This window comes from Mus caroli, unplaced genomic scaffold, assembly GCF_978045245.1.
Source record: "Mus caroli unplaced genomic scaffold, Mus_caroli_1 scaffold_4, whole genome shotgun sequence".
Taxonomy (NCBI): Eukaryota; Metazoa; Chordata; class Mammalia; order Rodentia; family Muridae; genus Mus; species Mus caroli.
The window spans coordinates 48190071-48217986 of NW_028227259.1; the positions used below are offsets into that span (position 1 = coordinate 48190071).

Here is a 27916-nt window from a genome sequence, read left to right on the forward strand (position 1 = left end):
AAAGATAATGCTTTCTCTTATTCTCTTGCTTGTAAAGGAAGTTGATTCCAGTGGAAACATTAACTCCTGAGATTGCTTTGTACTGGTGCACCCTTTGTGAATATTTGAAATCAAAGGGAGATGAAGGTGAAGAGTTTTTAGAGCAGATTTTGCCAGAGCCTGCAGTATATGCTGAGTACTTACTGAGGTAAAGTTTCTCTTTTGGTTTGAGCTGTACGTATGTCGCTTTATTTACCAATTTCATAGTCTTCTTATTCAAAGTCATGAGAGGAAACAGGTTAGAAACTATTTTTGTATAAGTAGGTATGAGTGGGTATGTTGAATGTTTTGAAGAATGTGTTGCATGGTTAGTATACTGAAAGTGTACAGTCAGGGTCTGACTGTCCCTGTCACAGTGACTCATTATTAGCAGCTGATTAGTGTAACTTTTCCCTGATAGAAATTTCACTGACTTTTTCTTGAAATTTATCTAATACTCAGATATAACAAAGTTTTAAAAAATTATTCTTTATTTGCAAGCTATACAAAACAGGTATCATGATGATTAGATTTGGTGCATGGATTAGTGTCTTAGCTTGGGTTTTACTGCTGTGAAGAGACACCATGGCCAAGGCAACTCTTGTAAGGACAATATGTATTTGGGGCTGGTTTACAGGTTCAAAAGTTTAGTCTATTATCATCAAGGCTGGAGCATGGCAGCATCCAGGCAGGCATGGTACAGGAGCTGAGAGTTCTACATCCTCATCTGAAGGCTGCTAGGAGAATACTAGTTTCCTGGCAGCTAGAATGAGGGATTTTTTTTTTTAAAAGATTTATTTCTTTATTATATGTAAGTACACTGTAGCTGTCTTCAGACACTCCAGAAGAGGGTGCCAGATCTTGTTACGGATGGTTGTGAGCCACCATGTGGTTGCTGGGATTTGAACTCTGGACCTTCGGAAGAGCAGTCGGGTGCTCTTACCCACTGAGCCATCTCACCAGCCCCCTAGGATGAGGGTCTTAAAGCCCACGCCCACAGTGACACTCTTACTCCAACAAGGCCACACCTACACCAACAGGGCCACTAGTGCTACCACTTCCTCAGCCAAGCATGTACAAATTATCACAACTAGTTTCAGAATCATATAGTGTAGATATATGGCCAGTTTTATTATAAGTATTTTTCAATTAATAACATTAAAAATAAAATAAAACAACTTCTATAACTTTAAAAGTTTTAATTTTCTAAATTATCTGTCTTGATATACCTGCTGCCAATTTTATGTCAATTTAACCCCAGCTCAGGACATTTTGGAAGAGAGAAGCTTAGCTGGAAAAATGCTGCCAATAGACTGGCCTGTGGGCAAGCCCATTTTCTTGATGTTTGATTAGGGTGAGCCCAGCTCACTGTGGGTGATGCTAATCGTGATCAGGTGGTGCTGCATCCAGTAGGAAATGAGGCTGAGCAAGTCATGGGGAACAAGCAAGTAAGCCACAGTCTCCATAGCCTCTACATCGTTTCCCGCCTCCAGGTTTCTGCCATGACTTCCTTCAGGGATGGACTGGGATATGAAACAGGAAGTAAACCATGCCCTTCCCAAGTTTCTTGTGGTCATGGTGCTTTATTACAATAGAAGCCCAACTAAGACAATATAATTTCTACTTACTTCACTATAAAACTTTATTAAAAAAATACATATTCTTGTCAGAATTCAAATGTAGAGGTAAATTTATTCTTTGCTTCCCTAGTTCCGTTAATCATTGTAGAGCTAAACAGCTACATAATTAAGGATGTCCATTATCAAATCTCTTTCTACACGTTTTAAATACACATGTGGGCTTCTTGTTTGAAAATATAGCATATTGTATATATGCTGTTTTCTGGTTTTTAAAATTTTTGAGCTCTGTGTAAAGTCCTATGTTGGTATATGGTATTGCATGATTTTGTAGTGGCTCATGTGTGCTATGTAAGCGCTTGTCCACTGATTTACATCTGCTTTATTCTGTTTGCTTTAGTTACATTCAGGGCTTCCCAGTAGTTAATGAAGAGCAGAAAAGTGATTTTACCTTCATTGGAGATTTGATGAAAAGAGAATTCATAGGTCAGCAATTAATTCTAATTATGAAATCTTTGGATACTAGTGAAGAAGGAGGAAGGTATGTCTAAACGTTACTATTTGATTGATTCCCTTCAGTTTTATATATTTAGGGACCTACCTTGGTTACATTTTTAAAGGATAATGATTCTGATTTTAATTTTAGTGTAACTACCAACAATGAAGGTGATGTTATATCCTTTGGTAAATCAGGTTTTTAAAACAATCATTTTTATTTGATAATTTTATACATATATACAATATATCTTGATCATATCTACCTCAAGACTCTTCTCACTCCTTTGATACTCATGTTCCTCCTCGACCTTAAGCTCCCCCTTCCCTTTTTTTTAATTACCTGAGCCCAATTACAGTTGTCTGAAAGGGCCAGGGTATGTGGCCTTCCACAGAGCATGGGCAGCCTACTGCCAGCTACACCCCAGAAGAAAAAGGATTCTCTCTCTTCTAGTAGCTATTAACTGTCAAAACCTTCTCAGCTGGGGTATCAGGCCTCAGAAGTCACATTCCCATCCATACTGGAATGTTGACTGGCAGCTCTTATGCAGTTAACCGTAATTGCTGTAAGTTCTTGAGTTGTGTGGAGGGTGGTATTATTATTCCTCCTCATTTTGCTAATTTCTTATATTTAAATACAGTTTTGTTATGATATGATGAGATGTAATTATCCTAGCTCTCCAAAACTGTATATAATTGTTTTTACTATACTTGTATACATATGCCAACGTGTGTTTGTTTATGCCAGCATTACCAGAGAAATGCACTGAAGTACAGCATTACTAGGGCTACTATATCATTACATATTTTCTAGCTCCATTATGATTTTCTAGGACCTCCATCAGATTCGTGGTCTAATGTTTACTGAAACATCATATGTGGCACACGATGGGATATGTATGCATGTATGTATGGGTATATATGTATATAATTCTATTATAATTGCTTCAGAATAATTTCAAATTTTTTGGTTCAATTTTTTTTTTTAAAGATCAGGGTATAGAAATATATTTATAATCCATATGTATGTTTATAAATAAATTTGTAGAATGAGTTTTTTTAATCTAAAGTCTGTATGTATAGAATTTGTACCTATACTTACAAACAGAAATAAAAGCTTAAGACAATATAAAGGGAAATGTTAGAAAAAAATGTATTTTCAGATGGCAAGGCGGTTCATTGGGTAAAGGTGCTTGCTGCCAAACCCCGTGACTTTCATTTGATCCTTATGACTCACGGGGTAGACGGAGAAAACTGACTTCTGCAGTTTCTTCTCTGATGTCCACATTCAGGGCCAGACAGGAGTGTGCCTACTCACCTATACACAGAAAACAACAAAATGTTTAAAAAATATAATGTATTTTGTTATAATAGTAGTTAAAATAGATTGTTTTGACTACAGGAAACGACTGCTGGCTATTTTACAAGAGACTCTTATTCTGCCTACAACCCCAATATCCTTAGTTTCTTTAATTGTTGAGAGACTCCTCCACATCATCAGAGATGATAATGAAAGGATACAGATTGTAAGTGCTTTCTTTTTGATGAAGATAAGTTTGGTTAGTGACATTAAGGAGTATTAATTTCTCTTCAGCATTCTTGTCTTTAGTGTATTAGTGTTTATTGTTCAACATATTGCAAAAATGAAAGAGGGTAGATCTTTCTCATAAACAGTTTAAAATGTCTTCCTTTTTAGCCTGGCTGTTACTTTTTGAGTCAGCACAGTAGGTGTGGGAGGAAAGACCATGACATTTGCTTAGTTGTTCTCAGATGGGGAGCAATCATTCTGAACTAGCCAGCAAGTGGCTCTTAAAGGAAGTCGTTACTATTATTGCTTATGCTACTTATATATTTTTCTCTACAGATCTGAGGAAAGAATTAAGAATTTTAGGCAGAAAATTTTAGATATAGAGAGTAATCTTAGGGTACAATTTTTCATTTTTACTGTACTAGGGATAATTTGTCTTTAGTATTTATGCAATTAAAAATTGTTACTTTTTAGTCAAAAAATACATCTGACTAGATGATTTTGTTTTATTGTTCAGTCTTTGTATTAGTTGCTGTCTTGTTGCTATGACCATAAAATATCTGTTGTAATAATTACTGTTGTCAACTTGACAAGATCTAGAATAAACTAGAGGACAAACCTTTAGGTATGTCTGTGAGAGATTTTAGATTGAGTGAGGTGTGAGTGACCCATTTTATAAGCTATGGTTCTGAGCTTATAAAGGAGTAAGTAAACTGGGTCAACTTTCCCCTTCCTTTTTCTTTTTCTTTTTCTTTTTCTTTTTCTTTTTCTTTTTCTTTGTCTTTGTCTTTGTCTTTGTCTTTGTCTTTGTCTTTGTCTTTTCTTTTCTTTTTCTTTTTTTTTTTTTTCTTTTTTTGACTATAATGCACTAGGATTAGGTACTTCTTGCTGCTTTGGCTGGTCCATCTTCTCTATGGTGGACTGCTAATTCCAAATTCTGAGTCAAAATGAATAATTCCTTAAGTTGTTTTTGCCACAGCAATGAGGCAACTTAGGGAGGAAGTGGGGAAAGAAAAGAAAGGGAGGGAGAGTTTGTTTTGGCATGAGGGTACAGTCATGGTGGCAAAGGTGTGATATTGAGAAAAGTTCTAGCTATGGTAGACAGGAACATGAGGCAATTGGTCGGTCACATTTTGTTCACAGGAAGTAGAGGATGAGTCTAGTGCTCAGACTGTTTTGTCTTTTTGCCCTTTTACTCAGTGTAGTACTGCAACTTGTGGGATGGTAATACCCACATTTAGTCTTCCCTCAGTTAAACCTCCGAAACACCCTCACTGTGTCAGGTCCAAAGGTGTGTTTTCTGAGCAATTCCAAATCCAGCTGGGTTAGCAATGTAGATTAAGCTGTATTGTTATATGTGTATCTACATGTAGTGTTTAGAATTCGATGGAGCAGTTTGCATTTGCTACTATAAAGCATAGATTACAGCTTGTACTTTGCATTACAACTTTATCAGGTCACAGAAATTATCTCAGAGATTCGTGCACCCATTGTTACTGTTGTTGATCCATCTGATACAAGAAAGAAAGAACTCAAGGTATGTCTCTTCTACATTAAAGAAGTGCTTTAGTAATGTCATTGTTTCCTCTTGCCATACTGTTTTGTCATGTTCTCATCAAGCCAAGTCAATATGTATTACACTATAAGGACATGCAAATTGTTACCAGATTATAACAGATTTTCTGATCTGTCTCAGGAAAATGAACTCTTAATGTTTGATTGCTTAAATCCCAAGTCTTTGAGATATTGTGACAGATTTTTTATATTAATTTTTATTTTGTGAGGATGATCAATTTCTTATTTTAGATGGCTGAAATAAAAGTTAAACTTATTGAGGCTAAAGAAGCTTTGGAAAATTGCATTGCTGTACAGGATTTTGATCAGGCATCAAAATTAAAAGAAGAAATAAAAATACTGGAAGATGCCAAAATAAACCTGCTAAAAGAGACTGAGCAACTTGAAATTAAAGAAGTCCACACAGAAAAGGTATATGTCATTTTCATACTAAATGTTAACTGCTCTTAGCTCAACAAACCTTATTTTTGTTAATTCATTAAACTGCCAGAATTTATTTACTTTGGAGGGAGTTGTGACAATACCATGAATAAAAATGAAAAAAATAAACTTTATTTTTTAAAACTTCTGATGTATATATTTAGATTTGTGGTATTTGAGACAGTCTCACTGCTTAACCCTTGCTGGTCTGGAACTTGCTATGTAGACCAAGCTGGCCTCAAACTAACAGCTACCCACTTCTTCCTGGTGCTGGGATTAAAGGGGTATGCCCACACCCGGCCAGACATTTTTGGATTTTGAAAGATACCTTTAGTTTTTATAGCTAGGACTTGTTTCCTTGTCTACTAACCCCTGGGATTTGAATAGTTTCTTCCTTCTTGGGGAAACTAGTTTCCTAGTGGTTTACTTGGAAGTTTTATTTATTTTTCTTGAATGGTCTAAAAAGGAATTGCATCCATCTTTCCCTTTAGTGGAAGGTCTTTAGACTTTCTGTTGTTAAGAAAAAATGTCTTTGATAAAGAAATACTTTGAGATTTGCTATCTTCCTTGGTAAATGCATGTTAAAGCATCTGTGTTACTGTTTTAAATTTTTTTGTATATTTAATTTTTTTTAATGTGTATGACTGTTTGTTTGCATGTATGCATATGTCCCATGTGTGTGCCTGGTGCCCTTAGAGGTCCAAAGAGGGCATCATCTCCCCAGAAACTGGAGTTCAGATGATTGTAAACTGGTGTGTGGGTGCTGGGTATAGGGCTTGGTCCTCTGCAAGAACAGAAAGTAATCATAACCACTGAGCCGCCTTTCCAGTCACAGTGTTGTCATTCATTTTTAATGAAATACTTGAGTAGAATTTGAAGTTTTTTCTTTGTTTAACTTAGTTGTTTGACAAAACTTTAATCTCTCTAAAAGTATAATGACTTTGCACATCAACTAATTGTATGGTATCAAATAGTGACTTTTACATTTTAAAGGTCTTGTCTGTATTGAACGTACTTACTGTTGTTTTTTTTTTAAGAGTTGTTTATTTTATTTATAATAAAAACACTTTAGCTGTCTTCAGACAAACTAGAAGATGGCATCAGTTCCCATTACAGATGGTTGTGAGCTACCATGTGGTCACTGGGAATTGAACTCAGGACCTCTGGAAGAGCAGTCAGTGTTCTTAACCACTGGGCCATCTCTCCAGCCCATTGAACATACTTATAATTGCACTTTGATTTAGGGAATGCTTAAGAGAGTGCTGCATAGGAAAGTTTTAGAATGATTGTGTATCCTTTTCTAGTCATAAATATATTCTAAAATAACACCTCACTTTCCCAGTGAGTATGACTCATTTATTTTTATAGTTTATATTTATATTACATATTTACACTCTTTGGCTTGTCCTAGGCTTTAAATTTGAGAAACAAATTTAAACAAAAACCTAAGAATAAAATTAAAGATTTTCTAATTAAAATCTTTGACCAAGTGTGGTGTTGTCTACCTGTAATAGTACTGAGTCAGAGGGAGAGGATCTGGGTCAAGGCCGGCTTGGGCCACATAGGTGAGGCCCTCCTTTAAAAATCTAAGAACAGGAGAGGCAGCTCAGTCTGAGATGGCTTACCTAGTATACGTGAGGCCCTAGGTTTGACTCCCAGCTCTGTCCTAAACCCATCTGTCCCCCAAAAGAGGAAGCATTTGTAAAGCTGCTCTGCCTGATTAATCTGATTAATAATCTCTTTTGAGTTATTTGAACATTTAGTGTCTTTTGTCTTATTTGAGAGCTACAACTCTATTGTAATATAATTCTAATATATGTGATCAGAAAACTGTAGAAATGTGTTTGAGAGGTATGTAATTCATAACCCCATGTAGAGTGCTACTAGTTTTCCTACAGGAAGAAATAAATTAACTAGAGATGTGAATAAAATTAGTGCATTAGACTTTTCATTGTTGTGAGAAAACAGTTGGGAGGGTCATAGCTAGGGTTTTACTGCTATGAACAGACACCATGACTAAGGCAAGTCTTATAAAGACAACATTTAATTGGGACTGGCTTACAGGTTTAGAGCTTCAGTCCATAATCATCAAGGCAGGATCATGGCAGCATCCAGGCAAGCATGGTACAGGCAGAGCTGTAAGTTTTACATCTTCATCTGAAGGCTGCTAGTAGAATACTGACTTCCAGGCAGTTATAATGAGGGTTTTATAGCCCATGCCACAGTGATACACCTACTCCAAAAGGGCCACACCTTCTTTTTATTGAATATTTTCTTTATGTACATTTCAGATGTTTTCCAGGTCTCCCCTTCAGAAACCCCTTATGCCATTCCTCCTCCCCCTGTCTCAATGAGGGTGCTTCTCTACCCACCCACTTCCATCTTCCCTAGCATTCCCATACCTACACTGGGGCATTGAACACCCTCAGGCCTAAGGGCCTCTTCTCCCACTGATGTCCAACAAGGCCATCCTCTGCTACATATGTGGGCAGAGGCATAGGTCCCTCCATGTGTACACTTTGGCTGGTGGTCCAGTTCCCAGGAGCTCTGGGGGGTGTTGTTCCCCTCATGGGACTGCAAACCCCCTCAGCTCCTTCAGTCCCTTTTCCAACTCCTCCATCAGGGACCCCATGCTCAGTCGAAAGGTTGGCTATGAGTATCCGCTTCTGTATTTGTCAGGCTCTGGCAGAGCCTCTCAGAAGACAACCATATCAGGCTCCCTTCAGCAAACACTTCCTGGCATCCACAATAGGATCCAGGTTTGGTAACTGTATATGGGTTGGATCCCCATGTGGGGCAGTCTCTGTTTAGCTTTTCCTTCAGTCTCTGCTCCACACTTTGTCTCTGTAACTCCTTTCATTGGTATTTTGTCTCCATATTTCTTCCTGTGAGTATTTTGTTCCCCCTTCTAAGAACACTGAAACATCCACATTTTGATCTTCCTTCTTCTTGGGCTTCATCTGGTCTGTGAATTGAATCTTGGGTATTCTGAACTTTTGGGTTAATATCCACTTATCAGTGAATACATACCGTGTGTGTTCTTTGTGACTGAGTCATCTCACTCAGGATGATATATTTTCAAGTTTCATCCATTTGCCTGTGAATTTCATGAAGTCACTGTTTTTTTTTTTTTTTTTTGTTGTTGTTCTTTTTTTTTTTTGGTTTTTTGAGACAGGGTTTCTCTGTATAGCCTTGGCTGTCCTGGAACTCACTTTGTAGACCAGGCTGGCCTCGAACTCAGAAATCTGCCTGCCTCTCTCAAAGTCACTGTTTTTAATACCTGAGTAGTATCCATTGTGTAATGTGGATTGTACCACATTTTTATACATTCCGCTGTTGAGAGACATCTTGGCTGTTTCCAGCTTTTGGCTATTATAAATATGGCTGCTATGAACATAGTGGAGCATATGTCATTATTACGTGTTGGAGCATCTTCTGGGTATATGTCCAGGAGTGATATACCTGAGTTCTCAGGTAGTAAGGGCCACACCTTCTAATAGTGCCACTCCCTGGGCCAAGCATATACAAGCCATCACAGGAAGGAAGGAGGGTTTATTTTAGTTCGTATAGTTTTAGAGGTTTCTGTGAGCGGGAGTTGAGAGTGTGTTGTAGAACAGAGAAGCTCCACCCTGACAGACAGGGAGTCGGATGCCTATGCTGCTTTGCTGCTTTGTTGTTGTTGTTGTTGTGTATTTTCCTTTACTGCCTTGTAGTTTTAGGCCTCTGGCCTGTGGGTTGGTGCCACTTGTATTCAGGGTGGATCTTCCCTACCTTTAATTGTCTTTGGAGACACCCTCACACACATCCAGTGATGTGCTCTATTAATGTTCACTAGCTGCTGCTCAGCCCAGTCAAGTCAGCAGTCAAGATTAAGCATAGTACACCTAGTACTATATAACACATAGTGGAACCTAATAAGGTAAAGGATGTTTTTCCCTGTGGTAGGCCAGTTAGGTCATTACCTCTTTAAGTACTTCACAAATGTAAATTCATTATTCTTCAGGTCCCCAAGTCCCACTGGTTTCAAACCTAAATAATAGTTACTATAAATTTATGCTTTTAATGCACTTTGTGTTGTTTTTTTCTTACTGAGTAGTTAAGGAAGTGTAGATGTTGTAATTGTAAGTATGATGGCACAGAGTTTAGAATAAGATGCTTGCTGTGTTTTAAATCTTCCAGTTTACATGGAAAGAGAATTGGAGAGGTAATAGCAAATTGGAAAAAATGTTATGGGCCAGACAAATGTAAGTAATCAATATTAAAGAATCTACCTTATTCAGAGATGAAGGTGGATACAAGGATATTTTAAAGAATAGGATGAGTACTCTGTAATACTGGGTTAGTATTTTTGGAGAATAGATTAGAGTGATAAATATCTAGATAGAATTTAAGAAATATGGCTTGAGATGATAGCGTTATGAACAAGGTGATGCTGAATACAAATAGAAGTGACATATGTCAGAGTTCTTTAAGGTTTAGTAATAGGAAGAAGAAAGAATCAATCAAGAGTTTCTTGGGCCTCTTTTTGCTTTGGGAAAATGAAACTAGATGGTCAGGATATGATGACAGAGTGTATGAGTTAGAAGCTTAGTAATGGGTTAGTTCCATTTTGTATGTGTTGAGTTTGAGGAGCCTGTGAAACATTCAAGGAGTATGTTATATTAATTGATTTGAAGTTGAAAATTTGAAAATAACTAGATATTATGTAACAAAACTTCCTGGAGAGACTCAATGCACACATCTACTTCCCCCCAGGTAGTGATTCCATGATAGACTGAAGTGTGGATACACCAAAGACCAACTTAGTTAACCAATGAGTCTTATTGGGGATACCTACAGAAATATGAGTGAAGGGTTATTTATAGGAGCAGGAGTGAGTGACTCAAAGGGTACCTACATTACCAAAAGCCACCTCAGTGAGGGGGACAGCTCATAAAGCTGAGAAGGTGGAGCACATTTTAGTCTGCAGGTAGCATGTTAGAGTTTGTTCCAGGTGCCTCAGTTGGTCTAAACCTCTAACAGGCAGCTCAACTGGTTTCTGCTTCCTACAGGCAGCTGTTGTTAGTCGTCTTTGCAGGTGCCTTGTTTGAAAATCTTTTCAGCTCTTACTACTTACTTTGGCCAGGGGAGGGGCCTAGTGAATCTGGTCAATTTCAGATACTTCTTCAATCTGTTTTGAGTTGTTTAACAATCCTGATTAAAGCTTCCTTTTAGAATGAAATATTTCAACCTAGGAGGAAACTGTTACACAAAACTGGGCCAGCTCAGTTGAAAAGGAAAGATAGAGTTCATGGTTGGATAAGGTTCCCAAAGGAACAAAGAGTAACAATCTGCCACAGAAAAAGTCTCAAGAGAGCAATTGTTTAAGGGATATTCTTACTAACGATGGATATGTCCTTTATTTTAGAACGATGTGGAAACATTACAGAAGTGTCTTGTTTTGTGTTACGAACTGTTGAAACAGATGTCCACTTCAACTGGAATCAGTGCAACCATGAATGGAATCATTGAATCTTTGGTACACTGCTGGCCTTTGAAACCCTATACTCCTCTACCTTATTATATAATAATGTTCATTATTAATTAGTAATTTAAAAATTAATAATTAAAAGACTACCATCCTAAACATCAGATAAATACAGTGAACTATGTATATCCATAGTGACTACTTCATAATATGAAGAATAATTGAAATAATACATTTTTAAAAAGTCACTTTAAAATAAAACAAGCTATTCATAGCATATGTTTATTGAATGCATATTATCTAAGAAATGCTTGAAATAAAGTGTACATAAAATACAAAACTACAGATAGCCATTCTGGATCTTTTGCTCAAGTGAGGGAAATATTGTTAAAAAATATATTATATATACACACATACACACACACACACACACACATATATATATATATATATATATATATATATTCCACTTAATATGTGTATAATATAACAAAAAAGAGGCCTTTAGTGGGGGTAAGAGGGTCATGCCATGGGAGGGAGGGGACGTGAAAGTGGTTGAAGGGAGCAAAGGGAAGTGGAAAAAATGATGTAATTAAAGTATAAAAATTAGTTACTTATGCTATTGATATTGGTTATGAAGATTTATATGGTCATGGGTGAGCTTAATAATTGCAGGTTTGACCTATTCATGGAAAATGGTCCTGCTATGATATTTATAAGATACTATGTGAAAAAGAGGGAAGAAGACTTACAACTGTAGTTACTAAAACAATGTGTAAGTGTTAAAAACTTACATGGATACATGCAGTTTTAGAATTTCTATTCTCCCATCTCTAAATGTAGTTTTAAAGATGGGAGGATATAAATTTATCCCACTACTAATTTTTATTATTTACAGTCTATAGCAATATTTTGAGTATATAAGGTAAAGTAGGCATCAAAATCAGAACAGCTGAGCAATGCTAAAAACAAAGTGACGCATGGTCTGCAGTGAGGCTGCTAAGGGATTATGTCTCTTAGCATTGAGAAGCCTTTGGAGTGTTACATACTGATAGGAAGGAAAATTGCTCTGCCTATGTTCTATTTTATCAACTTTATAGTTACCCCTTTTATTTTTGTTCATACTGGTGAAACTTTGTTAATAGTGTAGAAATGAAATACCCTTACAAAATCATATGGAAATCATCATTTTGACCATGATTTTAATATGGCATTGGTTAAAATTATTTTAAATTTTACTTTGTTGTAGATTCTTCCTGGAATAATAAGTGTTCATCCTATAGTAAGAAACTTGGCTGTTTTGTGTTTGGGATGCTGTGGACTACAGAATCGGGATTTTGCCAGTAAACACTTTATGTTGTTCTTACAGGTAGGATTTACTTTATAACTCTGTGTCTATTTCTGGACATGCTCTGCATCTCTGGGGATATTGGAAAATTCTAGGTGTGTTCAGATGCCTAATTGATGATCGTGGATAATCTTTAGGGTTTCAATTTTTATCTTGATAGTTTATAAAAATGTCTATTTCATAGAGTCATGTAGCTTATATGAGTGCATACTATGTGCTATCACTGTTCTTGGCTTAGGAGAAATGTAGTAGGAAAAGGACAAGGAGAACCAACCTGAATTTGTGCTGATGGAGCTTGTTTTCCTGAAGGGGAAACAAGCCGGATGTATCTGTTATGCCAGCTAAGCATAGACAGAGCATAGTAGCAGCAGCCATGGGAGTGAGATGAGGCACAGTGGCTGTGCCTGTGATGCTGGCCTGAGTCTTATTTTGAATTACGTTTTTCTAATTCAGACTCATAGAGGAAAGTTAAAAAGAGTAGTCCTTATAGACACTTGAAAGAATACGGTCTTTTCTCTTTCTTTCTTTCTTTCTTTCTTTCTTTCTTTCTTTCTTTCTTTCTTTCTTTCTTTCTTTAAGATTTTGTTTTTTTAGGTCTGCTGTGTGTGTGTAGGTACTCATGGAAGCCCAAAGAGGGCATTGAGTCACCCCTGCTGGGATTATAGGTCACAGACACATATGCCTGACACAGATGCTCATGTGAACTGAGCTCGTGTCCTTCACAAGAGCATAACAACTCTTAACTGCTGAGTCATCTCTCCAGCTCAGACAGTTTGTTTCTTAGGAAGGAGAATAGAGGAGAGAGGTCTTAGGGGTAGGACTTTACTGTTTAAGGAACAAGAGGACATATGGCTAGGAAAGTAAGCCAAATGCAGTCTAACAGGAGAAAGACTGTGGGATGTCTGTGTGCTCCAAGAACTTACACTGTAAAAATTCAGATTTCCATTATGAATGATTCAGGGAAGAAACTGTTGGTTTGTTTTTACTCTTTTGTCCCAACCCACCCACTGCATACCATTTTACCTCTTAAAGCCTCCATTCTGTTTTGATTTCATGTGTCCTATTATTCTCCTAACCCTTCCTTTTTCTTTCTTGGGCATAGCCCTGCCCCACTTATATATCTACATATAAATACTGTAAACTTGGGATATAAAAGTCTAATAACTTACCTAGGTTAAATCAATTGTTGGATCTGGCCTTTTTAAAGTTAAAAGTATTTGAATGATAGCAGATTCAAGGGCAGAAAACCTGAAGTTTGCCTATATTTTATATGTTACTTTGAGGTGTAATTTTTAATTTTTAGATATTTTTATTTATTGTTTAGCTTTTTAAAAAGTTATACAACAGGGTCCATGATCAAAAGAAGATAACTAATAAATAGATTCAATCTTGTAATCTTCATAAAGGTTTTTAAAAATTATTTGTTTTTGATATTTTGAGACAAGGTTTTTCTATGTAGCCTTGGCTATCCTGGACCTTGCTTTATAGAGTAGGCTGGCCTCAGATTCAGACCCTCTGAATACTTTACTGAATGCCTCTGTCCCCAGAGTGCTGGTATTAAGGATATGTGCCACCATGCACAGCTCTATAAAAGGGTTTTTGTTTGTTTGTTTTTGTTTTTTAATTTTAAATAAGCATTCTCAAGGCTCTATTGGAAGGTTGTTTGTTTTTAAGTTAGTCTATTTTGGAATAAAAAATATCAAACTGTTAGTAATAAAAATTGATATAAAGGTCTGTTAGAAAGGCAGAAGAGGGGAATTCATTTGTTTTAAAACCTCATTAGGATTGACTATTGGTAGCTATTGCTGCATGTAAAGGTTAATGAGAGTCTGAAGGAAACAGTGGATGCTGAGCTAGTAGCATATTTGGAGTTTCCAGAGCCATCATAACAACATGTAAAGAGAATTTGGTTTTGGCAGATTTACAGGGCTCATTCTCAAAGCATGGAGTGGATATCTTCAAAGTTTTTAGAATAAATAATTTTTCTAATTATAATAATTTGACCAATATAGAAGTGATTTTTGTTTATTTTAAAGGCCAAGTTACATTGTATAATATAGTTAATCTTTCATAGTAGAATCCCTCTTCCCCCATGGTTTTGGAATTTGTTGTGTAGTTTTTAACTCAAGATAGATTTAAACTATTTGTGTGCATATACAGAGATCTATGTTGGATATCTTTCTCAGTCTCTCTTCTCACTGAGGACCTCTCACTGAACCAGGACCTCCTAGATTTGGTTAGGTTAGTCGGCTAATGAATTTCAGGGATCCACATGTCTCTGTGCCTTCAGTTCTTTGGTATCATTGTGCACTGCTATGCACCTAGCTTCCTGTGTGGTTGCTGTCTGTCTGAAATGAGGTCTTCCTGCCTATGTTTGACAGGCCCTTTATGGATTAGGTCATTTCTCTAGCTCCCTAAACTGCTTTATAAAAGACTACTTGGTACCTGAATTCACTATTAATGAAATCTGAATTTACAAAGTAATGAGAAAAATTTTTCTTCAAAGAAACTTAATAGTACTGACACTGTAACAAAGGTTTAAATGGATTAGAATACACTGTATTAATTTTTTTTGATAGGCAGGTAATACAATTTATATATAAAACGATGCAGTTTTTCTGGATCTTAGAGAAATGATAAAACTTTATCATAGTTGGAGTTCTTTTTTTCTTTTTTCTGTTTTGTTATGAAAGAACCAAATAGTACAGTCCATCTGGATGCTGACTCTGAAACTTTTTTCCACTGCAAAAATTAAGGGCTAAAACTCCAGATGTTATGAGATAAACATACTTCTTTTTTAAAATGAAAACTTTAATTTTAATTCTTAGAAATGTTCACACTTAACACTCATTGAGATTTAATTAAGAAAAGATACTAATTTTATTTAGGTTATAGAATTAAGTTGTTTTACTGAAATTATTGCGGGGGGGTTCATGTCTAATTGTAGGTTTTGCAAATCGATGATGTCACAATAAAAATAAGTGCTCTAAAGGCAATCATTGACCAATTGATGATGTTTGGAATTGAGCCATTTAAAACCCAGAAAGTTAAGGGCGTTCAATGTGAAGGTGAAGAAATAAACTGTCATGATAAGCAAGAAGAAAATGGTGCTCAAGAGGCTGACCCAGCTAAGAGTGTTCTGAAACTCCTCTCTGACTTCTTAGACAGCGAGGTAAGAAGTCACCCGGCTCTACACTTGGGAAGCATTTGCAACATGTGTTTATGTCCTTTGCTTTAATTTTGTACTCGTTTACTTTTAACAGGATTTTATTTGGTTTTAAAAAAATCTTAATTTAAAATATAAATTTCACATCTACTATATTTTCATTATCAAATTAGTGTTCAGAGAACTGAAAGTGCTTTTGCCACATTTCTGTTACTACAATAACAGAAACGAAATTAGAACAAGTTGTATTGAAAATTAACATAGTTTTTCATTTTTAAAATTTTTTTTTATTATTTAAAACAAGTATTAAATTTATTTTGTTTTTTCTTCATTTTCTTTTTGGATTGTTCACTGCTGTAGTATAGAATCTCAGCTGAGATTTGTGTGTGTATGTTTAACTTTATAACTTTTTTGAATTGGCTTATTAAGTAATTTTGGAAAAGGAATTCTGAGGATTTTTTTTCTGTGTAGACCCATGTCATTTCTGAATAGCTACAGTATTAATTCCATGTCTTTTATTTCTTATTTAATTGTTCTGCTTCATCTAGTACAGTGTTGAACACCAGCCGTTAAGTGTCTGAAGCAGATGTCCTTGTCATATTTGTGAGTTTAGTGGAAAAGTTGAGAATCTTGTTAATAAATGTGTTAGTTACAGGGTTTTTCATAAATACTGTTTATCATTTTGAGAGAATTACTTTCTATTCTTATATCCCTGGCTGTTTTGTGTTTATATCTTAATAAAAAGATGTTTAATTTTGTCAATTGTTCTTTCTGCTTCAGGCAATATAGTCATGAGGGATTTTCTTCTCTTTGATATGTTGTATGGTATATGGAACATTACTTGATTTTCATCTGCACCATCAGTGGATTTCTGGGTTAAGTTCTGTGTGCTCATGATGTATAGTCCTTTTACTATTGATGAGCTAGATTTGCTACTATTTTCTTTGGTTACTTCAATTCTAAATTTTGTTTTCCTCACAGTCAGATTAATTGCTCTCTTCTTTTTTTTTTTTTAAATTTTTTTACGTATTACAGTGTAATTTAAGTTATCATTTTGAGATTTTTAAAATAAATTTTTTAAAAATTTTAAAATGGAGTTATTTATTACTCCAGAACTTCCCTGAGCACTGTTCATTGCAATCCTATAAGTATTTTATTTTAGTTCTGATCTTTGAGACCTTGACATTCTGTAGCCCAGGTTAATTTAAAACTTACTGTGTAGTCAAGTCTAGCTTAAAACCTGTAGAACTCCTACTTTTATCACATACATAATAAAATTAATAATTTTTGGATAGTTATTTTAAAGTATCACACATAAAGGAAACTAGAGATAAAAACTTTCTAATGAATGTCATTTTTGCTAGGTATCTGAACTCAGGACAGGAGCTGCAGAAGGACTAGCCAAGCTGATGTTTTCTGGGCTTTTGGTCAGCAGCAGGATTCTTTCTCGTCTTATTTTGTTATGGTATAATCCTGTGACTGAAGAGGATGTTCGACTTCGACATTGCCTAGGAGTGTTTTTCCCCATGTTTGCTTATGCAAACAGGTAGTGAGTCACTGATTAAATCTTACCTAAAGTCAGATTCAGATCTCCCCACCCGAACTATGTCTCTGCCATTTTGTTCTTGACACACTTTTCTATAGATGAATCATAAGAATTTAACATACATTTTATATATCCAGATTTCTCTTTACTGCATATGTAAGGTATAAAACGAACTATATCTCTTCAATAGAGATAGTTTGTGAATATTTTAGATTTAAAACTTTTCTCTCAAATAATGTTTTGCTAACTTGCAAAAACATTGGAGTTTTGTTGTTGTTGTTGTTTTGTTTTTTGTTTTGTTTGTTGGTTTTGGTTTGGTTTCAAATCATTTCATTCAGCAGCTTTAAGTTGGAGTGGCAAAGAGGTTAGTGGGATCTGAAGTCTTCAGCAGGGCAGATGTCCTTGGCCTTGTACTAAAAGTCCTGATTTCTTTTCAATAGGACTAATCAGGAGTGCTTTGAAGAAGCTTTTATTCCAACTGTGCAAACACTGGCCAATGCCCCATCGTCATCTCCTTTAGCTGAAGTAGATGTCACAAATGTTGCTGAATTGCTTGTTGATCTGACAAGACCAAGTAGATTAAATCCTAAGGCAAAGAATTCTCAGGATTATCAGGTATATATGGTAGCCTGTGGATAGCAAATATAGCTGCAGGAAGGTCATTGTGGTTTGATTAAAGAAGCCTTCTGGGTTTTTTGAAATCATGATGAACTACATTTATATTTTGAGCCTTTTGCTTTTCTAGTATATAAAACAGTTATGGGAGGCAGGGAAGGGTGTCTTTGGGTAAATGTGGAGAAATGATGAAAATAGAAGTGATCACGGCAAATGTTTTGCATCCTAGAAGTTACTAAAACATCATTTCCATTACCATTCTCCCCACTTAGTGAGGTAATCACTGAAGTAATGACTTCTGTTACTACATCTGCAAATGTTGGCTTGCTTGTTATGCTGTTAATACTGAGGAGGGAGGACAGTTTAAAGGTGTTTATCTCAAGATTTTTTTTTAATGAAGCATATAATAGAACTACAAACTTATCTATAAATTATAATGAAATTCAGTTTTAAAATTCTTTAATGATGTTTGAACACTTAGAAATTTGATGGGTTAATGATTTCAGATGCCAACTGCAAGTTAACAGTTTTGTTCTATTTGTATATTTATTTGCTATTTAGTGACTGCTCTGCTCGAATCACATATGTTATTAGGAAGATTATATTACAAAGGATATTAAGCAAAATATATTAGTAGTGATTAGCCATCAAATGCTTTTGGACTTCAGAAAAGTGTAAGATTCATTATAGGAATGATGTATGTATCATTAGTTTTATTTTCCTTACAGGGTATTAAGCCTATGTACGGTCTGACAGGTGCTAGACAACTAACTGTTTTACTGCTGAATTATATCCCCAGCCCTCTTTTAACTTTTGAGACAGGGTGCTCAGGTAGGCCTTGAATTTGCAGTTGTACTATCTCTGCCCCCAAGTAGATAGGACTATAGGTGTGTGCCATCAGACTTGGCTGTGTTATTAGTTTTAAAACTCATTTGAGTTTTAAAAATTCTCTTGGGCTTGGTTGGATTTGAGAAGTGGTTTAAGTAGAAAGGAAAGATGTATACCTAAAGATGTATACATAATAAATGTAGATGATTATACAGTGGCTGGAGTTGGCCCTATTTGTAGTGTATATGTAAGACTTAGTATTAAAGGGTTAATAGCATGAGATTTAGTTATCAAGAAGACTCATTTAATGGTCACTTATGGTTATATGAGATGAAGTGGTGAGAAGATTTGGGGAAAGTTTGAGAGGCAAATGAGATGGTAAATTTTGAGGAAAGTCTACAGTCTTTAGTGAGTAACAGTAGACTTTATAGACTTCTTGGGAAAGTAAGCAAAGTAGGCTGGGGCATAGGCTGGATTGGATTGGCATGTAAGAGTTTCAATTGATTTGTATAAGGGGTTCCAGAATTGAGATGTTCTTTGAATTGCTGAAAATTGAAAATAAGCTGCGCTGTGGTACCTTTGTATCGGTTGGCTAGCCATGTGGTGTGAATTGACCTTCAGGGGGAGTGCTATGATTTTGAAAAAGTTCCACTTTCATCAGCCTGGATTATCTCAACAACTGGATGCTCCTTCAGTCGTAATAGGGTAGACCTGCTCCTTGTAATAAAGGGAGGAGCTTCTTTTGGAGTCAGGGTGGGCAAAATTTAGGTTTAGACATGAGGCAAATGAGACTTTTGCAAGTTAGCTAGAAAGATTGTTTGATATATAGAACCGTATGTATTGTGATGAGTACATTTTTATTTTATAGAGATTTTTCTTTTTAATTTTTTAGGCCTTAACAGTACATGACAACTTGGCTATAAAAATTTGCAATGAGATCTTAACCAGTCCGTGCTCACCAGAAAATCGGGTTTATACAAAAGCTTTGAGTTTGGTAGAACTCAGTAGCAATGTTACAAAAGATCTCCTGCTTCTATTGGATGAGATTCTGGAGGTAAAGCATTTTTTAATACTCGAGTAGTTTGTGTTTATGTATATCAAGGTGGATTTAGATGGATGTGTTAATATATTATTATATATTATGCATGTTCATTTGAAGTAACTGTTTTCATCAATTTCATGTAATTTAAGAATGGTTTCAAACTTGATATGGCATATAACTTTGAAAGATGACTTACTTTCCATTTCCCACGTCCCTCACCCCCAGCATGTAACAGATAGGACATGTCTGAGAGCCTTGGAGAAGATGAAGAGTCAGTTAGGAAAGGGAGGTAAAGAATCTGACCCAGGAGTAGTAACACAGGATGTCAGCAAAACTACAGCAGTTCTTCAGAATGAAAATGGTAAATATATACTGACCTGAGTAGCTATACAATTATAGTTTTTATTTTTACTGAGATTTTTAGTTTGACTGAATTTCACAAATGAACAAAAAACTTTTTCTTAATAATCCTCTTGAAAAAAAGCTATTAATTATGCGTTTATTCCACCTTTCAATCTATTTGAGTACGTTTCTTACTAACCGTCTTTCCAGGAGCTTTTACTTTGTAGGATTCACACTTTTGGAATGGTGATTCATTATAACCATTCAGTAGCTTTAATAGGACTGTATTTTTTGTATTTTTGTATGATTTCATGTATGGAAGAATATATGACTCCTGTGAGAGATGGAAAAGGAACTCAAACATCAAAATCTACACAAGGAAAACCTAAAAGAGGTAATGTGTTCATTGACTGCACCTTGAAGTGCAGTTGTTTTCCAGGGAAAACACCAACTTTGTAAGCGTCCTTCTCTTTGGGATAGAAACTTTTGAATGTATGGGGAATGCATAGCTGCTTTACTTCCTTCACATGATAGGGATTACTGCTTTTTCTGAAGATTTTAAGTTCATTGTTGTTCCATGTGCTTTTGAATAAATATATATACAGAAAAGGGCTCTTTGGGGATAAATTAAGAATAGGTTAAGTTGCCAGGCATGGAGTATATACCTTTAATCCCAGCACTTGGGAGGCAGAAGCAGGCAGATCTCTGTGAGTTTTTAGGCCAGCCTGGTCTACAGAGTGAGTTCTTGGACAGTCAGGACTATGTAGAGAGCCCAGTATCAACCAAAAAAGGAAAGAAAGAAGAAGTTAAATAGTTTTATTTTGCAGTATTAGTATTAGAAGTATTAGGTCTTTTGTGTGTGTGAATGAGTATTGTTCCCCTCCCAAGTTTTTGCATTTGTTTTTACTTCCTTTTCCCCATCTAATTTCATTTTCCTTCCAGTCAGTTTCCCAAGGGGTATCCAACAGTAGAATATTTGTTGAAATAAATATATGTTTAATAATAGGGGACCATTTTGAAAAACATCTGAAATTCAAGGCTTTTAAAATTGTTTTATTAATTCCTTATTACAAAAGCAATGCATGCTTATTACAGAAGACTAAGAAAGTACATCCAGGCAGACCTACCATCAAGAACACTAATAGTCACACCCATGAGCCAAACATGATTTTAATTATTGAAAATAGTTTTATGGCTCTGTTCTAAGTATATTTAATCTTTTCTAGAATAGGATCTGGCCATAACATTGTTTTATAACAAACCAGTTATTTAAACAATTACTGGATATTGTTCCAAATTACTTCCATATTTTTGGATGTTTTCTTGGGGATAAATACATTATTGAAAACAAATAAATAAAATATGAGGTGGAAATATATAACAATGAATAGAATATACAGTTTTCAAATAAATTGTCAAGTGAACAATTGATTTTGATCAGATTATTTTCAGTTACAGAATAAAGTATGAAAACTCCATTTTTTAATAGTTCAAACTTAATGTATACATACTACATATATGTATACATTATATACAATGAAGAACATTGTAGGCCAAATTTGTTATGTCTCTTTTTTCAGTATAGGTTCTCATATATCCTAGGATAGCTTCAAAGTCACTATTTTGACCTTGAACTTCTGATTACAGGTTGGGACTATAGGTGTTGGATTACCATGCTCCATTTTATATGGTTGAGCAAACCAGGATTTGTACATGCTAGGCCAACACATTACCCACTGAGCACAGTCCCTAGTCCTTACTTTTCAACCTTGTAGAATATAGCAAACCCTGGTGAATAAAGGGTCTTATTTTTTTAAAAAAACATTGAATTATATTTATGAACACATTTGAATTTTCTATGTATAAGTTTAAGTGTTTTATAAGCAACCTGTATCTTGCTGTTTAAACTTCTTTTGAAGCCAGGTACAGTGCCAGATGTAATAATGGCTGTTCTAGAGGCTGTGTGAGGAGAGCTTGAGCTCATCAATTTGAGGACAGACTAGCTAAGCAATGTAGTGCTTCAAAGATAAATAGATATAATAAAAATGCAGTTCCATCTAGAAACTGTTCATTGATTGAGCTTGCCCTTGTAAGATTTTTGTTAGTTTTTCTATATTAACTCTACCTCTGCTCTAAGAGAAAACTGTTTTATATGAGTGTGTGATCGTTCATTTATGTGTGCATAAGTCTTAATGTGGAGACTCCTTAGTCATGGTCTACTTGCATTTGAGTCAAGACTTTCCCACTGGTCTGGAGCGCTCCAAGTAGGCTAGGCTAGATGACCACCTAGGGATCTAGGCAGAGCCCCTGCATGTCTCTGCCTTCCCAGTGCTGGGATCATAAGCATGTGCTGCCACACCTCACTGTTATTTGGGTTCTGGCACTTAAACTCTATCCTTAACAAAGCCAGAACGTTACCAAATGAGCTATCACACTCAGCCTGAGATGTTTTTGTCATCACATGTGACCTAAAGTTTGCCTCTTTGTCACATATTTGTAGTGCTCATCCAAAGAAATTTACATAAATTTTAGTATTTCCCCCTCCACTATGTATTGAGAGCATCAGAGTGGATAGGAATAAGGAAGTGTATTGGAAAAGATTGTTGTGCTGAAAGTAAAAGATTTGGATGGCTTGGTAACCAGATTTAGAAACACGAAACCATTAAACATTATGCCAATAAGTTATGCTGTCTTTAAGGATGTAGAAAAGCATCAGTATCATCTAAGACCAACAGGAGACGCCAGATTGCTGGGCCAGACTCTGAAAGGTATGTCATGTATTTCTATAAGACACAGAAGATGCCAATCAGTTCCTTTTTGCTCAGAAGTAGATAGAATATTGTAATTTTCTTGTGAGAGAAACTTTGTATATTACCAGATAGTGAAAACCATAATTATCTGTGATTTTGGTCAATAGTCTAAAATTATCTAGAACATTTGACTTATAAAGAGTTGTATATTTTTATTAGTTGGCATCAGTGTTAGTTTGATATAGTCTCTTTGTTTGGAAACAAAAGAGTTTCCATGTATTTCTATGCTTTCTGTTTACATGACTTTATATGTGTAACTCTTATCTTGATTTAGATAACATTTAGATTCTTTGAGTTACAATTCTGCTTATAACTTTAAAGTACTAGTGGTTTGTGTTAATAGTTTTTTTTTTTTGTTGTTTTTTTTGTCACTGCAAAGACAAGGTTGAGCTTGAGAAGTTTGTAGCTGTCTTGCATTCGTTTAGTCATTGGTATTGGACCTTGCATGTTTTCTTAGATTAAGCCTTGGTTAATTTTGGGGGAACTTTACAATGTTTTAGCAATATACTAAATAAATTAAGATAACATAGTATTGTTTGTTTGTTTGTTTTTTTCCCTTGAATTCTAAATCCTTTAGGATGATTGTATGGTCCCCATGTGATTACAAGCTTTATGGTAGCTTTAGGATGATTGTATGGTCCCCATGTGATCACAAGCTTTACGGTAAAAGCTTGTGCTTTGCTTCTTTCCCTGTACGTCGTGTGACGCCAGGTTTTAACAGTAGATTCAAAATTACCAGATTAGTTAGATTTTCCTGATTCACTTGGCAGGACAGCCATCCAGCCATTAGTTTTTTGGTTATTGCTTGAAATTTTAGTTTTAAGCTTAGTTATTAGACTCAGGCTATTACACAATATTGGAATGTGAGAAACCAAAACATTTTATTTATAAATATTCTGATTTTTAAAGCTTATATCTAAATGAATGTGTTTTTTACATCTGTTTAGTGATCATGAGCCACCGTCAGAAATGAAGATGAGATTACCCAGACGAGCCAAAACAGCTGCGCTACAGAAAAGTAAACTTAACCTTGCAGAGTTCCTTAATGAAGATACAAGTTAAGAGAGTTGATAAGGATGAAGTCCTTTGAAGTTGTGCTTATATCTTTGCTTTAATAGTTACTATGGTAAAGTCAGAAAGCCTGCTCTGTTTCAGGAAACATGAATGATGCCACATGACTTCAGACTCCTTATTTACATTAAACAATGGCTTTGAGAAACTGCATCATTCCTATACTCAGTATTTATTTGATAACTTTACCTCAATGGGTAATTTCTCTTCCTAAATTTTTCTATGTAGGAACACTATTTTATGAATGAATTCTAGATTAGGGTGCTGTCCACACACACATTAATCATGAAAGATACATTGGTTTTTGGCACATCAAAACATATTCTACCTTGAATAATAATACTAATGGGAAATAAAAGTCTTAAGAAGTCATCTTTATGTACTGATTTATGAGCACAGTTTCTTCACTGTTAATTTCAGTTATCTTATGAAATTGGCATTGTTATGAAACATAAATATTTTGAAACTTGCATTGTATAAAAGTAGTCCCTTTTCTTTCTGCCATACCCAAGGAAACACCTTTTATTTGGATAAAAATGTCTTAACATGAAATTTTTATTAATTGTGCTTCTGCTTCATTAAATTTATTTATCAGAGGCCATTTAACAGTTGTTCTGAGATGGAATGAAAGGTATTGCTGGCTTTTAAAACCAAAAGGCTATTCAGTCTATACACATAACATGTGCTTTATAGAAATGAGAAAAGGAGTCAGAGTTACAAAGCAAGAATGCTTATTAAGCAAAAGGAATGATATGGTAATGATACAAACCAGTGAAAAACACTGTTGTTCATCTTTTGGCTCTATGTCTTTTCCTGTGCTTAATATTTCTTATTGATATAGTTCTTGTTAAATCCCTGTCTTAAATTCATGGGGAACAGGAAGTGAGCAGGGCTAGAATGGCATGGTGTAAGGGAAAGCCACTAGGAATGAACTATCATCTCAGTTAGACATGTGCAGAGGAGCCAAAAGGAAAGAAGCTATGATCATGTAGACACTACTCAAGTTTGCTTTTCTCTGACTTTAAGCACCGATCCATTAGTAGCGGTTTTACTACTCAGATTTTAGACAATAGCTGTGGCTGCAGGAGTACCTAGCATCATTAGCATTACTAATATTGTCCTGCTTCTGCATGACACCCCTGTAAACTTTGGAACAAACTGCTAAAATACAAAAAAACCAATAGGTTTAAAAAACATAACCTTTGTTTTTTGTTTTTTTGTGTTTTGGTTTTTTTTTGTTTGTTTGTTTGTTTTTCCATTCACAATTGTGAACTTAAACCAGTGTTCTTGCTTACCATCGAGGCACAGATTTGCTGAAGAGTAAACATGCAATTGTGCCGTTGCCCTTACGGCCCACAGATGAGTGGTTTAAATTACAGAAAGGGAACTGATAACCCATTTTTTTTAATGAATGAAAACATGCTATTTGATAAGCTAATCAATCTTTTTCTATACATATATAACTTTAGAAGAGATATACTTCTAACTGATACCTTTGCCTTTCCCAGTTTGCTTCGAGGTAGTTAGCATCCACCTGTTACACAACTGTTCACGGGTTAGGTCATTATCACACATCTTTACAATACAAGCTTTCTAAATTACAGAGTTTGTTATATGTGAAAACTGCACAGAAATAGAACTGGGCAATTACATATTTAAGCTGAGGGCATTAAAAATTCACTGATAAAAAGAGAACATCAAAATCTGCTTTTGTTGTAAAATCCCACAATGGTCTTGTGTAATGTATGTAAAAACAGAATTATAATAAAATGATTAATGCTAATGACCTAATATAAAGACAGATCACTGGACTAGAAACAGTTTAGTATCAATTGGTTTTCATGAGAAAGAATATTGACACCGAAAATAAAGATAGTGCAAGGGCTGCAGACTAATTTTCTTCATTTTTGAGATTTTGGTTATGAACTGTACAGCTTGCTAGAGATGCTGCTGTTAGATTCCATTCAATAGGATGATTAAGGCACATCTTAATGGGGCTCAATGGGCAGCTTGCTGTGTTCCCATCAGACAAATCCACTTTCTCATCAGTTTTCATTTGTAGCATGCTGTAAAAAAAAGTGTAAGGCATTTTAAGTTTAAATTTCAAATTGTCACCTTTGTAGAACATTTTGGAATATTTTTTGTACTCTAAAGCAACTAAGCAAACTGTTTATCATCCTGACACCATTAGTTCTACAGCTGTCTTAGTGAACCGAGTGTGATGAACTATATCATCACATGCATGTGGAAATATGACACATGCACTCAGGTACTGCAATACAAAAGCCATCAGTCACTGCATTACCTTAGTTTACATAAGAAAGGCAAGGTTCAACCCTTTAGCATCAGAACTACTTTTAAGAGAATGAATATTTGTTAATTCCTGCTGTGTTCTAAGCTCGTTCACATGCAGTAAGTAATCATTTTAATTGCAGGAAAAGGCAGATATGGTAATGATATAAACCAATGGGAAACACTGGTCTTCATCAGTGATAAATTGAGTCTCTGAAATTTAAGAACAAATACGAGTCATGTCATACTGTAACTGGTGTGAAACTAGAAACATCATTTTTCCTCTTTTCTTGCTGCTTCTGTTCCCTTTCTAGTGGACTATCATTAAGAGTAGACAAAAAAATAGGCCTGTTTGGTAGGAGAGTGTTGAGTTGTCCATCCAATCTTCTCTTGTGGCCAGCTTACCACAGGAACACAGGCAGCACCTACAGGATCCCGCTTGCTGATTACATACAACTCTTTTTTTTTTTTTCTTTTCTTTGCTTGCCTACCTATCCATCTGTCCTTCCGTTAGTTTCTTCCTTCCTACACTATGTTTACCAACACTAGCTGACAGTCTCAGTGTTTGTCCTTTTTTTTTTTCCCCTTCCTGGCACAGTTGTTTTCTACTCTATTTTACCAAAAATAAAATTTAAATTATGTAATATTTCAATCTATATAATTAGATATTAACAAAATAACAACTATAAGTTAGCTTGTTAGTCATAAAAATATTAAGCAAAAACTGATATAATTAGTAAATATTAATATTTTTAAAAATTTAAAATAATAAATGACAGATCTAAATGACAATTACCTGAAATGTTAAATTTTGAAAAAAAAAATTGGTTTATTTGTTACACTGAGGTGCGTGGGCTATTTCATGGTTTGTTTTTTTCCCAAGTTAGTGAGACAGTGGTGTTTTTCTTACTATATGAATTGCTAGCTGGGCGTGGTGGCGCATGCCTTTAATCCCAGCACTCAGAAGGCAGAGGCAGATGGATTTCTGAGTTCGAGGCCAGCTTGGTCTACAAAGTGAGTTCCAGGACAGCCAGGGCTATACAGAGAAACCCTGTCTCAGAAACAAACAAACCAACCTCAAAAAAGAATTGCTGCTAATTTTAAGAAAAATAAAAATAGTATTTTTACAACCTGTAATTTTGTTTAAATTATATATTATGTTTATGTTTTGTTTTGTATGTATGAGTGTTATCAGATTCTCTGGAAATAGTTACAGTTCTTTGTGAGGTGCCTGACTTGCGTGTGGGACTTAAATTTGGGTCCTCTGTGAGATGAATATGTCTCCCTTTACTGCTAAACTATCATCTCTAGCTACAGAAACCACTTCTTTGTAATTAGAGGATTTTGTTTTCTGTTTTGTTGTGTTACTGGGTGAGGACTGAACTTCAGATATGCTGTGTTTGGCAACTGATGTATGTCAGTGAGTGACAAGTGTCAGTGAGTGAACTACTGGTTAAAGCAAGTATGTAACAGCCATCTCTCTGAGAACATAAGGCAAGCTGTAGAGTGGGAGTGGGCTGCCAAAGAGAAAAACAAGTCATGGCCACAAATTAAGTGTTGTTTGACAATGATGCATTTATCTAAGGAAAGTAATATTTCAGAAGTATGTTATTTTCAGTACTTTAAGGAAGTTTTTTTTAAGTTAGTTTTCTAGAGTGCTATTACTACAGAGACGACAAAGGGTGCACAAAACTATATATGTGAAAAAATACAAGAAGTAAACACTTTCCTATTAGTAATGTTAATGTGCATACTAATATGTTTAATTCATGTACT

General features: G+C 35.3%; 2 protein-coding genes across 3 annotated transcripts in view; one reads left to right on the top strand and one right to left on the bottom strand.

The window, feature by feature from the left end:
• Ncapg (non-SMC condensin I complex subunit G) overlaps positions 1 to 23839 on the top strand; it is a 30546-nt gene extending 6707 nt beyond the window's left edge. Inside the window, exons 7-21 of the mRNA XM_021161882.3 lie at positions 38 to 187; positions 1996 to 2136; positions 3493 to 3616; positions 5075 to 5155; positions 5425 to 5604; positions 11021 to 11131; positions 12330 to 12449; positions 15376 to 15600; positions 16959 to 17140; positions 17581 to 17755; positions 19476 to 19637; positions 19851 to 19986; positions 20290 to 20361; positions 22666 to 22735; positions 23725 to 23839. Coding sequence (XP_021017541.1) covers positions 38 to 187; positions 1996 to 2136; positions 3493 to 3616; positions 5075 to 5155; positions 5425 to 5604; positions 11021 to 11131; positions 12330 to 12449; positions 15376 to 15600; positions 16959 to 17140; positions 17581 to 17755; positions 19476 to 19637; positions 19851 to 19986; positions 20290 to 20361; positions 22666 to 22735; positions 23725 to 23839 — 2044 coding nt within the window. The remainder of the gene's footprint in view (positions 1 to 37; positions 188 to 1995; positions 2137 to 3492; positions 3617 to 5074; positions 5156 to 5424; positions 5605 to 11020; positions 11132 to 12329; positions 12450 to 15375; positions 15601 to 16958; positions 17141 to 17580; positions 17756 to 19475; positions 19638 to 19850; positions 19987 to 20289; positions 20362 to 22665; positions 22736 to 23724) is intronic.
• A 514-nt stretch (positions 23840 to 24353) lies between these two features.
• Lcorl (ligand dependent nuclear receptor corepressor like) overlaps positions 24354 to 27916 on the bottom strand; it is a 151785-nt gene continuing 148222 nt past the window's right edge. Inside the window, exon 7 of one of the 2 annotated variants that reach the window (XM_021161885.3) lies at positions 24354 to 25914. In XM_021161885.3, the coding sequence (XP_021017544.1) occupies positions 25740 to 25914 (175 nt within the window). In that variant the 3' untranslated portion in view covers positions 24354 to 25739. The remainder of the gene's footprint in view (positions 25915 to 27916) is intronic. The other variant, XM_029478132.2, reaches the window with a different exon arrangement.